The 13,487-nt window shown below is 40.7% G+C and overlaps 1 protein-coding gene across 1 annotated transcript; it reads right to left on the minus strand.

Annotated features, from left to right (window-relative positions):
• Positions 1 to 201: 201 nt before the first annotated feature.
• LOC135903854 (ER degradation-enhancing alpha-mannosidase-like protein 2) lies at positions 202 to 13,467 on the minus strand. The gene is made up of 9 exons (XM_065434259.2): positions 13,111 to 13,467; positions 11,565 to 11,821; positions 10,480 to 10,605; positions 9,433 to 9,644; positions 7,562 to 7,703; positions 5,083 to 5,207; positions 4,020 to 4,164; positions 2,866 to 2,987; positions 202 to 2,129 (listed from the first exon to the last, which is right to left on the minus strand). Exons 1-9 carry the CDS (start codon positions 13,203 to 13,205, stop codon positions 480 to 482), a joined length of 2,874 nt encoding a protein of 957 aa, XP_065290331.1. The 5' UTR covers positions 13,206 to 13,467; the 3' UTR covers positions 202 to 479.
• Between the last annotated feature and the right edge of the window lie 20 nt (positions 13,468 to 13,487).

The following is a 13,487-nucleotide window of genomic DNA, read 5'->3' on the forward strand; positions in this document are numbered from 1 at the left end:
TCAGTGGTGCAGGTTGTATAGTGGTGTGTTCAAGTTGGGCATATAATCTTTGCCCACATCTGTCATGTTAGAAGGTTCCCCAATGTAAATGTCAAATATGGCCATTCTAGGCTTACAGACATGTGGTCCTAGTTGAAAACTTTGCACAGCCTACAGAAACAGAATGTAGTGAAAAGAAAGTTGTTCACTTCAGTCTACAAGTACCACAATATAACAGCTTTTTATTGAAATTGGTGCTTTGTATGTAACTGACACACTTCTACGTAGGTGATTTTTAATTTAGCGGTACACATAATAAAAAACAATTTCAATTGAGCAAGGCTAATGAGACTTGCAAAATACGCAATTTCTTTTGTAATTTGTTCCTAAGAGAGCAGGAACACAATATCAACCACTACGTCAATGCAATGCACGTCGTGTTTTCCTGCGCAACTTATCAGCTTATTAACATTTGGCTCCTAAAACTGGCCTAGACTGATCTAACCAACATTAAACATCTCCCCTCGGAATGCAAGCCTCGATGTGAAAGGCTGTGATGGGCATGTGAGCATCAACCATCCATTTAACTCCTTTGCTGGCTTCTTAACGCAGTGTTCAGAATTTTCTGTTGCCACAGGTGATTTCTTGCCAAATGCTTCTTGAAGAGTTTGCTGCATGAGGCCTCCAGGTTGTGCAGCCACCTCACCAGAAGCGCTGCTTTCACTCATATTTGCGTCGCCTATTATCACTTCCTCTTCTTCTCCTGGGGCAAGCCTAACTTCTTTCACTTCCGCTTTCCAGCCTGCTGTTACATTCATGCCAGCACTGGTACGTGTGTCGGGGCCGTCACTGCTACTGCTGCTAAGGGTTGCTTCACTTGAGCTGTTTCGAACAAGACGTTCGTTGTCCTGCTCACTAAACTCTGATGCATTGGCATCATTTTTGTCACCATCAGATTTAGCAAAATCTACAACTTCACCATCTATTGTAGTTGAAACCCAAGTCTCTGTCCGAACTGCTTCTTGAGACCCTTTGTCAACATCTTGTGATGTGGAGACATGTTTTGAAGAACTGAGTTCAGTAGGTTCCTCAGTAGGCTGAGTGTCATCAGGTTCACTGTCATCGTCCTCTGCAGAAGGGTGGCGCGAAGTGTACTCATCAATTTCGTCATCAAACTCCTCTTCATCTAGAGCAACGTCGTTAATGCTTTCTTCTTCGGAGGGGTCAATGCTTGTCTCTGTTGAAACAGCTCCTTGTGACAGTTCTGGATGCAGTTCACTAGCATGATTTGTTTCAGCTGCATTATATTTTGTTGAATGCAGAGACCCTGCAGCTGTATTCTGTGTCAAGTTACTTGTGTCACTATCAAGGTCACTCGGAAAACGGTTCTCGTTTGACGAGATTCCTGGCTCAGCAACTGGTGCTTCGCCATTGCTCTCTACAGCCCTGTTATGACCACCAGTACTTGATAAGTTGGGCTGATAGCTGCCTCTAGCCTCACCTGTCTCTGAGTTTGCCACATCATTATCAGTTTCTCCAACTTCACTTAAGAAACCAAACATGCGGGCATCATTATCATTATCACTGGATCTGTCCTCTTGCACAGCTTCTTTAATATTGACTTCGACAGCGCCTTCCTCCGCATTTTCTTGTACAGCCTTCTCGGAAGAAATTAGATTGGTGAAAAATAATGCAGGATCCTGAGCTGGAAAACCTGAAGGAGCCGAGGGGGCTGAGGACTGATTTTTGTCAGCACATTTGGGTTCATCAGAATCGTCAGTGTCATCTGCATCACCAGTGTTTTCTATGACCCGCAAAGGCTTGATGAAGTCATCTCTAGACTCATCTACAAGCAATTTGCTCAAATCAAATTCTTCTGCAAAATTTCGAAGTGCTTGGTCCTCTGATGCCTTGTCTGCACTGCAACAATGTACGGCCGCCACGTCCACAGGGTGGGCCTCAGTGTTGAACACGTAAGCCCCTGTGTCTATGATGCACTCTCCAGATGATGTCTGTATGATGTCAGCAGAACTGCCATTGTTGTGGATGAAATGATCAGGAGTGAAGAGGAGGTAAAGATACTTGGTCGTTTCAGCTAAAAAGAAGGATTCCATCCTGTCTTCAAGGGTGTGGTCCCCAACCTTCTTTATCTAAAGAAAAGAAAATAGAGAAGATATTACTTCATCTTTATTGATACAATATTTGGCAGAGAGCACAATAATATATATATAAACACTATGAATGACAAGCTATGAACACAGACAAATATCAGGTATAATGTCAAAACAACTAAAGCAGTTGGAAAACGACAGTATTATCTCGTGATATTATAGTTGAGGAAGATAGAATAAACAAGTAAATAAATATAGTACACTAGTACATTTGTATGTGACACTAGAGACGAATATTCACCCAAACTATTGTTCTGGACACATTGTAATAATATATGTTTTACACCAAAGAATGGCTCTGTTGTGCAGAAAACTGCAACTGAAGGAGCTGCACTTTTCTTTTACAATTTATGTTGCAGAGAATGAACAGGATGATGTATCTTGCCATATTATTACCACCAAGTTGAGAAAGAGCTACACCATGTATGGGAAATGGAGAAACTGCATCAGAAAATGCATCAGGTGTGGTGACAAAAAAAAAAAAAACTAAACCTACAGCTCTTTGCATAGAATTGATTGAAAGAACTTGAAATGTCATATCCAAATATCTGGTACACACATTGCCAGTGCTCTTGTTCATCAAATGCCACTTAAAGTACATGGACAAAATGTAGCCAATAGGTGACTCTTTACTGATGCAGTTTCAACTAAACTCCACACACACATAAAGGCCACAGTGGTCCAGACGCAAGAAAAAGCCATGAAAGAAACTCACTGTTGCATAGCCACATTCAGTCTTGGCACTGTGCCTGATTGATTCAAGGATGTCAACACCTATCTCCAGAAAATGTGGATCCTTTGTGGCTTGATAGAGATAAACTAAGCTCTCGACAAGTTCTGGAAGGAACGAAAATAATTTAGAGAACATAAGACATAATTCAGGACACTGCACCCTAAGAAACAGCTAAAGCAGCTTAAGGAAAATGAAATGTGAAGTCACTTTTAACTGGCTCATGTTATATGAAGCTTCCCAGTGTTTGTTGTATAGCTTGGCTATATTGGTTAGCTTCTGTATCATGTCACTCAGGATGGAAATGCTTGACTGGCTCCTGCTAGTCTAAATTACTTTATTAACCAGCTGGTGCAGGTTGGGAATAGGCCAAAAATACAACTGAGCTGGTAAGCCAAACTCTGGTCTCCAGTCTCTCAGCCAACACACACTAACCTTTCGCCTTTCTCTTCTCTCTCAATAATCTGTTTCACAATACATTACGCCATTAAAAGAGCCAGTCATAATATCAACCGACACTTGCCAAAACATATTTTTGTGTAGAAAGTAAGTCCCACTGCTATTTTGTCACCATCGTCCAGATGCTGTGGACTGCTGTATGTGTGCACATACTTAATTACAGAAGGATATGGCAGTGCAATATGAAATAGTAGTATGATTAGAGCTCATACACATAGAAATTGTAAGATGCTATTTGGCATGACAACTATAAAGGCCTCACAGTATTGGCACGTTTTATTACTTGCACATAAGAGCAGTAACTGTCTTCCACCCTCTATTTAGTACTACTACTGGTTATCTGAAAACAGCAATTTATATGACACCAGACCAAAAATTCTTTACCATACAGCATTTAGCAATATCTGTATAAGATGGGGTTATGCAAGTTTTCCAATATGTTGCAAGAAATATTGTCCTAAATTAAAACACTAGGGATGTTTTAGATTACAACTATAACAGCAATGTAGGGTCACATGGTCAAGAACCCAATAGACAATATTTTCAATTAAGGCAGTGCCAAATGTGGCCGCATAAAAAGAATACCACCTGAAGAGGCTACATTAATATGTTTGTATTTATTTTTTTCAATTCAATCTGCAATACAAGAGTTCACGGCAGAGCATCAAGTCACAACTCACCTGGCCTAAGCGGGTAGCCATCTCGCTTTGGGTGAGCTCTTCCATGCACCACTTCATAAAATTCCGGGGTGAACCCATACTCTCTCCACACCTGGTGGTAGTTATATAATGACTTACGTGCATTGTCCAGATCACCTATTAAAGTCTGCAATTAATACAGTAGGAAAGGAAAATCACTCAGAAGTCAGAAATAAGCAAGCATTGCATGGATTTAAACACAACAGGGTTTAAAATGTGGTGCTAGCCTCTATGTTGGTTTCTTTATTGGTGCTGCAGTGAGCATAGGGATTAGGAAGCATGTAAGCCAGCTTGGTTCCAATGGTGGCTTATTGCACGATGCTATTACAGCTACACAAATGTCTCAATATGTTGCTTGAACGTACCATATATATATTATACTTCCTGTAAAAAATTTGCCACTAGAAATTATGCACGTACTGTAGACTGCCATGAGGTTGCAGGCTTGCAAGTTTTTTTCACGCACCAAACTCTGCCTGCTCACTCAATACTGCTCATCATTGATGGCAGCTACACCACACCTGTATGCCACCATTTCATGAAAGCATATAGCTTTGAAAATTAAATTGTAGGGGTTAACACCACAAAATTGCACTGTGGGTTAAGAGGAATGCCACAGCAGAATGTTCCGGATTAATTTCGACCACTCGTGGTTCTTTAACGCTATGTTGAAGCGATGTCGATTGCAATACTTTTTCTCATGCAACACAATATACTGTGTTACTCAACTTACGAACTTTAGCGACCCAGAAAAATACATACACAGTCCAAACTATTGATTTTGTGAGAGACAAGAATCAGAGAACAGACAAAGCAGTGCTTATATAATTTGCTTTCATGTTATCTGCTCAGTCATTCTTGCTTAGCAAACTATTCACAATATAAAATCCTGATAACTAGCCAAAGCTAACACCTTAGTTGACATGCATAATAATTGAAGCAAACACAATGCAGAAATTTAAACTTAGCCAAAGCAGAAATGAAGTTTAATTATTGGTGACCTAAATGAATGATTAAAGAATAGAATAACGGATGTGTTACTCACCAACAAACCTGGCCAAAATGCTTCGAGGCTTTGGAATACTGGCATGGTAACTTTGCCAGATGAGTTTTCCACCCAGAAGTACCAATCGTCACGCTTCATATATTTGGTTATTGTTTTCTCATATTCTGCAAGCAAACAATGAAACAACAAAATGTAAGAGGAAGAAGCAATATTATTCTATGCATAAGTAACAAGCAAAATGACAGCTTGCATGTCCACTTCTTGCATTCAGGTCTACCACAAGACCCATTTTAAGGACTTCCAAGTTCTCAAGCAAAGCAAGAACACAGAAAAAGTGTAACAAAATTGCACTCAATAAAGAGAGATACAACACTTGTATAAGAAAATACAGAAGGATCAGCCTCATACAGACATTCTTAGATTGCTGTGCTGTGCAAAAAAAGGTTTGGAAGAGACATTTAAGACTGCTTATGTATGGGAATGTGAAAGCATTTAGTTGCTTTGGAGAGATATTTTCACTTAGGTATTCATCCGTATGTCGTGCTCTTTCTAAACTTGTACAGCATTCCTTTTGCGTTCCCTTGCTTCTATCTTCTGCAGCATGCTTTTGTGGGCGACCATGTTTCACAGATGCCGCTGAGGTAGATGCTTCGGAGTGCATCCCAGCAAACATACCACCGACAAAATCTGAAAAGCTAGTGATGTGCGCGAGGCAGCAACGTGACATGTGAAATGACACAGGCACTAGGCACACCTCATTTTATACACTCATGAATTGGCATCGAGAGTGCATCGCTGTAGACACAGCACTGAATAAATCCGAAAAGCAAGTGACACGGGGGAGGCAGTGACGGAGGCAGTGATGTGACATGTGCAATGACGAACGCACCAGGCACAACTTTAGTCAGCCGTAACCGTGGAGCCACCACAGCGTTGGGGAAGCCTGCTTACCTCGCACCCCGAAGGCCCAGGTTTGATTGCCACCCAGACCGAAATGTACCAAATTTCATTTCAGTTCCATTAATTGACTTTGTTTAGAGAAACTTGTGTGACAAATTTGATGTCAATCCAAGCACTTCTGACGTGTTTTTATTTGTTATGCCGTCAGCCATTTTTGGTACCATCTTTCGGTCACATTGCCGCCAACAACACTGAATTTTTGCGTAATGGGGCATATAATGCTTTCGCATTAAAAGAAGATTATGTCTGGCAGTGATGTAGACAGAGAGAAAATGGCCTCCTGGTCATACATGAACATGACTAGTGAGCCTACTCCCAACTTCAACAAGTCAAGACAGGTGTGGCTGAGGAACTCCAGTAATGTATGGAAGGCTTCAACAAACTTTCATTATCTGTTGTGTTACCTGGTGTTTGAATAAATCTTCAACGGTATGTTCAGTGCTTCTTTTTCTTTCTTTTATGCTTGGTGTTCAACTATGCTGTACTACTTCCTTCCAAATGCAAGACCACTAACTTGCCCTGTGTTTTCTTTCCTTCTGTCATAACTCAGAATTAACTGAGGAAGATAACATGCATGCACATGCAAAAACAGACATGATATAAGATACTTAGACTCCAAGGGTGCAAAGGACTTTATGGGAAGGGGGAGTGGATTGAGGATTGTAACAGAAAAAAGGTATGTGTAAGAAAAAAACGTGATAAACAAAATAAAAGTGAATGACTAGGATGAAAAACTGTGCACTGTATAAACTTCTAAAACAATAATTGATAATGGTTAAACATTCATAAAGCACAAGACATATAGTAATGAGCAAAATAGCAAAATTAAGAAGAAAATTAACTGTTATGACAGCATAAAGCAATTATATCACACAAATGCACACACAATGAAATAAGACCAATGTGCAGCCACCAGTTGGTGCTGCACTATTTACTACCATCTTTATGATGCCAAGGTGCATCAGCTAATTTTCCACATGGTGCATGCACAAGTTCACAAATACGTATAAGCTTATTCGTTTAGTTATGAATTTATATTTCTTACATCCTTTGTTGTGTTAGGCATTACGGCCATTGCGGCTACACACAATGAAATAAGACCAACGTGCAACCACCAGGTGGTGTTATGCTATTTACCACCATCTTTATGATGCCAGGTGCATCAGCTAATTTTCCCAATGGTGCATGTACAAATTCACAAATATAAGCTTATTCGTTTAGTTATGAATTTATTTGTTTCTTACATCCTTTGTTGTGTTAGGCATTATGGCCATAGTGGCTATAATGAAATACACAGTACTGAAAAAAATGCATATAGAGCATGGTAGAGAACATTCCAATCCTTTATTTTCTAAATAAAGAAAGAATATCACAGGATGCCACCTCTAAAAAGGAATGGAATGAAATTTCACATTTCAGTCACATCTTTGCAATGTGTAAGACGCTGGCCTAATATAACGTGTTTCTCTACTGATGTTAAAATGCAACCTCATCATACTAAATTTAACTAAAGAAGTACGTGTGAAATACTCCAAAGGCATAGAAGCATTGCTCGCACCTTTAAACATGCGCATAAGTTCAGGCCTCTGCAGCATGATGGCGCCCTTCACCAGGTACTCGTAGTAGGAGTCCACACCAGCTCCTATGCCAGAATCTGTAGCTGTCCAGATGCCAAGCTGAACATCAATGTGGTTCCCTACCTGCAAGATGGCAGCAAGTATTGCATGCCCGTTGTCATCATTGCAGTGCGAAATGCACATGTAACCACTTCCAAAGCCAATGAAACTTATACAGAGCACAGAACTCAAGGGACTTATATTGCAACTAAGCATGTCAAGATGACTCATACAATGCGTACTGCCAGCACATATTAAAATACAAACATAAAAGCCATGGTTTTCATGAAACCTAGCAAAAAGCTGTAAGTATGAAAATTTGTGCCCCACTTTGACATGTCATTAGCATTACTTGTGACAAATCTGAGTTGGTCACTTGCAACATCTCAGAGTTGATCACAAATCCATCACCCAATTCTTTTTGATAGACTTCACATATACCTACTGCTCCGCTATTATTTCAATCAGCGTTGATAGCTATACAGGTAGAATTTCAGGCAAAATTTAGTTTAAAAAAAAGGCAGTTCTGACCCTTATGAACAATAAGCTTATACTCTTCTATGATTATACTTCATAGACTTTCTACGATATTCATTTTTAAAAAGGAACTACAAATGGCATTAATTCATTATCAACCTTAAACACTTTAGCAACACTAGTATTAGTCTATTCAGCTCATGCATTTAACGCAAAGTGTCTATGAGTATACTGTAATCTTCTGAAGGTGTACAAGTTTTTTGTGTGCACTGTGGCAAGCCCACTACCAATCGCTCATGGGAATGCGAGGCATGCGCAGAGAGTTAGGCCAGCTCCAGAATGGTGCGACTGCAAACCAGGCACTGTCTTCTTTGTTCCCTCACAGCTCATGCCCTACCTTGGAACCCTCGAATAAAAGATGTTCAGATCAACTTGGCTGTCTCCACAGCGCGAACTGTCAGAAGATTTGATAAAAGAAGCAAGATGTGAACCTTAATAAAGTGTATATCCTTTGAAGAAAAGGCAGTGTAGAAGAAATTCGCAAGGTTCACAACCAGCCGTTTTTCTTGTTTAAAGGAGGCAAAAATACTACTAATGATTTAACAAGGTGGCAAAATTTCTCAAGTACCAAAAGGCCCTGCCCAGAAGCCTCCTCTAAATATTTCTTGAAAGCATCTGCTTTTAACAAGGTTACCAAAAGTTACTGCCTATCAATGGATTTTCTATTGCCCTGTGATTGGAATATGTGGGGCTTTTTATCTTCAGCAAGATTGCAAACTAGTTGACATGGGCACAGAAGCGAGAAGAATGACACAAATTCACCTTCTTAGCTGGGGCTTTGCCACAAAAAAGTGACGCTCACGCTTCCTAACATTGTGGTGCACAATCATGCTGTTTCCATTCTTACTTTATGCAGCTAATCTTGGTGCTGCCAAATTAAGGGCACATGGATGCTCACCTACACCACAATGTGAGCCTGGGTGCAGCCTGAATTTAAGCTCAATGCAAGAAACTGGAACTTTCAACTGAGTGCTATAGAGGGCACTGCATTCTGTTTATATTGATTGGCTAAAATTGGACATGGAGAAAACAGACTTGTTAGCCATCACACAGTGCGTTAGTTGTGTAGCTTGTAATTATTGAATGTGTCGAGATGGTAGGTGACAAAAACATAAGGATGCCAAAGTATGCTCCAATGCTACAGTGAAGCAATGAGCTGGATGATGTCATATGAAGGCACCTCGAAAGTGAATGGTCAGCATTATCAATCAAGAGTCAACAAATAAGGACATAGACTGACGGTGCACATAAAGAGAAATGTAGGTGTGCACAGTACCAAGCCTATGGATGTCCGGGACCTCCAAAGTGCTTTCAAGGCTCGTAGGGCGACCTTCTCGAAGACCGGGTTGCCTGTCAGCCGGCTGAGGGTGGCAAACTCGACCAGAAAGGTGCCCACACCAGCAGTACATGTGATGCTGGTCTCTCCCAATGGCACTCCATTGATTAGGTTAACTGTGCCATATGGCATGCCTGTCTTGGTGTTGAAAGCTGCACACAGAAGCAACATTGTCTCAGTCTGTCGCACCAGGCTTGCAGCTTTCATTGCAGAGCTCCTTGGTAATCAGAAAGCTCCTATAATGTAAATAAATTGCTAAAAAATAAAAAAAGGAAAGATAAATTGGCATGGGTGAACTTTATCAGGTTATGCCAGCACATCCTAAAGGTATGAAATTGTGGCGTTTAATGCCCACAAACTGCACAGTGGGCTATGAAGGATGCCTTAGCGGATGGCTCCAGATCATTTTTGACCAGCTGGGGTTTTTTAATGAGCACCTAAATCTGAGTATACAAGCATTTTTCTCATTTCATCCTCATTAAAATGCAGCTGCCATGCCCAGGAATCAAAATTATGATCTTGTGCTTAGCAGCATGACATAGCCACTGAGCCATTGCGGTAGGTACCAGCCCATTTCAGTGCCAGAAAAGCATGCAAGATAGGCACTTGGACTATCAACAGCAACTTGATGCTTCCAAAGACAGATGTTGTTATGTGTCACGGCCACAAGTCCAAAGCTATAGTCAAAACGTTCAACATCAGCCCATGCAGTGTTTAGAGTTGAAGCCTTTTTGATGCATCAGAGGACAGTCAAGGTCACCTGTGTTTACTATGGTAGGTCTTTCACTTATACACTTTACTTCAAATGCATATTTTTCAGGTGCATGGCCACAAGCTACAAACAATATATTTCTATTGCATTGTTGGCATTTTCCTTGTGGCTAGTCAACTACTCTGCAATGTATAGGTATCAGCACATCAAGTGCAAGGGAAGTTGGAAAATGAAATGGAATAGACTAAGCAATGGTCATGAGGTAAATGCAATACCTGGAAGCAATCGTGTGGCCACATCTTCAGCAAGGCGCAGGAGGGGTCCCGAACAAGGCCAGCCAGGCTCAAGAGGCATTTGAGCTTTTCGAGACAGTAGATGTGCCGAAAGCAGACCACCAACCACTGCCACAGCGAAGCATAAGTGTAACAGAAGGCTGCGCTCAAATGCAACCATGTGCAGCTGCGCATCCACTGTTTGGCACTTTCTCTACTGCATCTACTTAATTATTAATAGTTAAAGTTAATAGAGCACAAAGTTCACTGCACCAGACCTTCACATCCTCTTCCCAATTGTTGGAAATCTCTCACAAGCATAGTAACCAACATACCCGCTGTGTCAAAGGTCAGTTTTGGAATACTTTACTTAATGATCAGAATGCAAACTACAAATTTGTAACGGGAGTTGTTAAATCCTCAAATGAAACCTATTGTGCAGTCACTACAAAAGAAGGCAGGTGCAGTGCACGAACACTGTACAGCTCATGAGCAGTAAGGACATGCTAAGCAGGAAAATAGCATGTGCAGCTTACAAGCACCTATTCTAGACAAGGAAAGTAGCATCAAAGAGGTATTACAGTACCACTGACAGATCATGTACAGTACATTCATGTGGTATTCAGTATTCTCCTTAATATGATTAACCAGTTTTCAACTTTTTAACTGAGACACCTATTTACAAGCACATGAAGGCATATTATGTTTTTCCAAGCCTTCGGACAAAGATGCAGTAAATGCTGAATTGCATTATGATCAATAATGGCTTCTCAGACAATCTAACTCAATGATATATCTGTTGCCCTGCAACGTTCATGCAGATGAAACACTTTCTAATCTCACACAAGATTGACTTCTTACATGTTCATTGTGGCGTTTTTGAGCACATCCTACAGAGCACTAATTGACATCTTGGTTTATTGGTTTGGAATAAGTGATCAATAAGGAATTGGAAAAACAGCAGCCACATCAAGTAAACACAAGAGGTAACAAGGAAGTGCCAATTTCATCTGCATAGAGCCCTCTATTAATTTCTAACGAGAGAGCGAGATTATAGTTGGGATAACCTGTATGTGTAGTGTACTCACCTCGAATGTTGGTCTCAAAGACCGAGACATTGATGTTGATGTTGAAATTGATGTTTTCTGCAATCATTGTTGCTACCTTTCTAAACTCCGTGTAGTTGCCCATAATGGCCAATGTGTCGAGTGCATCAATGAGCGTGAGTGAGAAGCTGCCCCAAGTGTCAACGCCATCACAGGAAAGTGGCCGTAGCTCATCATAAGGGTAAGCATACTTCATGTAGCCATCGTAAGCATGCTGGAACATCTCCAACACTCGATTCCTGCAACAGGATCACAAGGAATGTGTTCACCTTTGGCAGGGAAACCAGGTAACCATAGTATGAGCAGACTAGTTGAGATGACGTAAAACATCACATGCATCTAAACTTGGTCTCTGACAGCATCGATTCAGAGCACAAAAAAGAAAACATAATAAGTCACATCAGGAATATTATAGGAACTTGAGATAGACTATGAAAAGGCTTCAACATTTACTTTGCTCCAGCTGACAATGATACTTACCACACTTTATATTGCAGAGGTTTAATAGTAAGGATATTCATGCAGGGCTGTTTGACAATGTTCATTAGCAGCAAATAGTTATCATTGTCAGAACCATCAGTAACATTAACAAAAAGGCGATGTTGGCTATGGAAATGCTGCTTTCACATGTGGTTCATGTACTCTGAATACCTTTACAGTAGGCCTGTACACCATGTATATGTTACGAGGTGTGCAGAAAAATAAATGCCATTTCTCTAGCAGTCTTTCTTAAAAGCAAATTCGGTTAAACATTGAGTAATAAGACAATCGTAGCACTAGACAAGCACAATGCTGCAAGAATGCTACTGTGATCACACTGTATAGCAGCAGTAAAATAAGTTTCTTTTAGCACTAAATACGACTGGAGGCCAGAATGTCAAGGTCAGCTGTGAAATGTGCTGTTCGCGCCAGCGTTTTTCACACAATGCAATTATTTTGCAGTAAGATGATGACGTTTCTAAGCGAGTACAAACAGTTTCAAATACATGCCTTCTTATTTTTTTGTCATCCGTATTATACCAACTGTTATAGTTCTTTTTGTATATTTTTATTGTGTGGGTGAGAAAGAGAACACCTTGTGAGAACTATACAGCGGCTTTGCATTATAGGATACACAGGTGTCATACACCGGTACAAAGCTTGTACTAAATATATTAATGGAACTCATATATCTTAGAGAACTGTCAATGACCTTGTAAATAATATTTTATAGGGATGTGTGCGTTGTGGGAAGCTTCAGAGAAACAGATTAATTACACAGCGAACACGATGAGTGCATAACCATTGGCGAATGCAAGGAAGAAGCCTGTTTGGCCATAAACGTTAGTAGCACAAAAATATCTTTATTTCCTTAGCCCAGGAAAGTAAAGCTATTTATAGTAATAATGACATAAGCCCAGTGACAGCCAGTAGCATACAATACCACAATAACACATCCTAAGGAGCCAACGTACGCGTCACCCAACGTAAACAAAATCGACTTCGACACTAGGATTAGGAAGGCAAGATAATCAAAGGTTATATCTACCTGTAGACTCCCAGTTTGTGGTCGTTGAATTTTTCGCACGAGATATGAGGAATGATTGCACACGACAATAATATTACGTGTACTAAGGAGCCCATGACACGAACGCAGACGCTTTAGCACCGGCAACGCTCTCCTGTGGTACATGTGTGCGTTCTAAACTCGACGCGATCGGCTAGGGCGCCTTGCCTGTCAAGTAGATTCTAGCAGTGTGCCATCACGCGTACAACCATCCGGTCCGTCATTGAACGGCTAATTACTGACAGCAAAATTACCTCCTTTCCATTAGCACAGTAAATACTACTCATATTACGCGATCAGCGTCAGCGTCGCCAGCTTCCTGGCGGCGTCTGCGGCTACATACTTGTCACGTGACCACA

Source organism: Dermacentor albipictus, chromosome 3 (assembly GCF_038994185.2).
Source record: "Dermacentor albipictus isolate Rhodes 1998 colony chromosome 3, USDA_Dalb.pri_finalv2, whole genome shotgun sequence".
NCBI lineage: Eukaryota > Metazoa > Arthropoda > Arachnida > Ixodida > Ixodidae > Dermacentor > Dermacentor albipictus.

Coding starts and splice junctions, on each gene's coding strand:
- LOC135903854 (XM_065434259.2), bottom strand. CDS start 13,205: ATGGGCTCCTTAGTACACGTAATATTATTGTCGTGTGCAATCATTCCT. Junction 10,606..11,564: donor CTTTGAGACCAACATTCGAG/GTGAGTACACTA, acceptor TCGCTGTGGCAG/TGGTTGGTGGTCTGCTTTCG. Junction 2,130..2,865: donor CTGAATGTGGCTATGCAACA/GTGAGTTTCTTT, acceptor TCTTTTCTTTAG/ATAAAGAAGGTTGGGGACCA.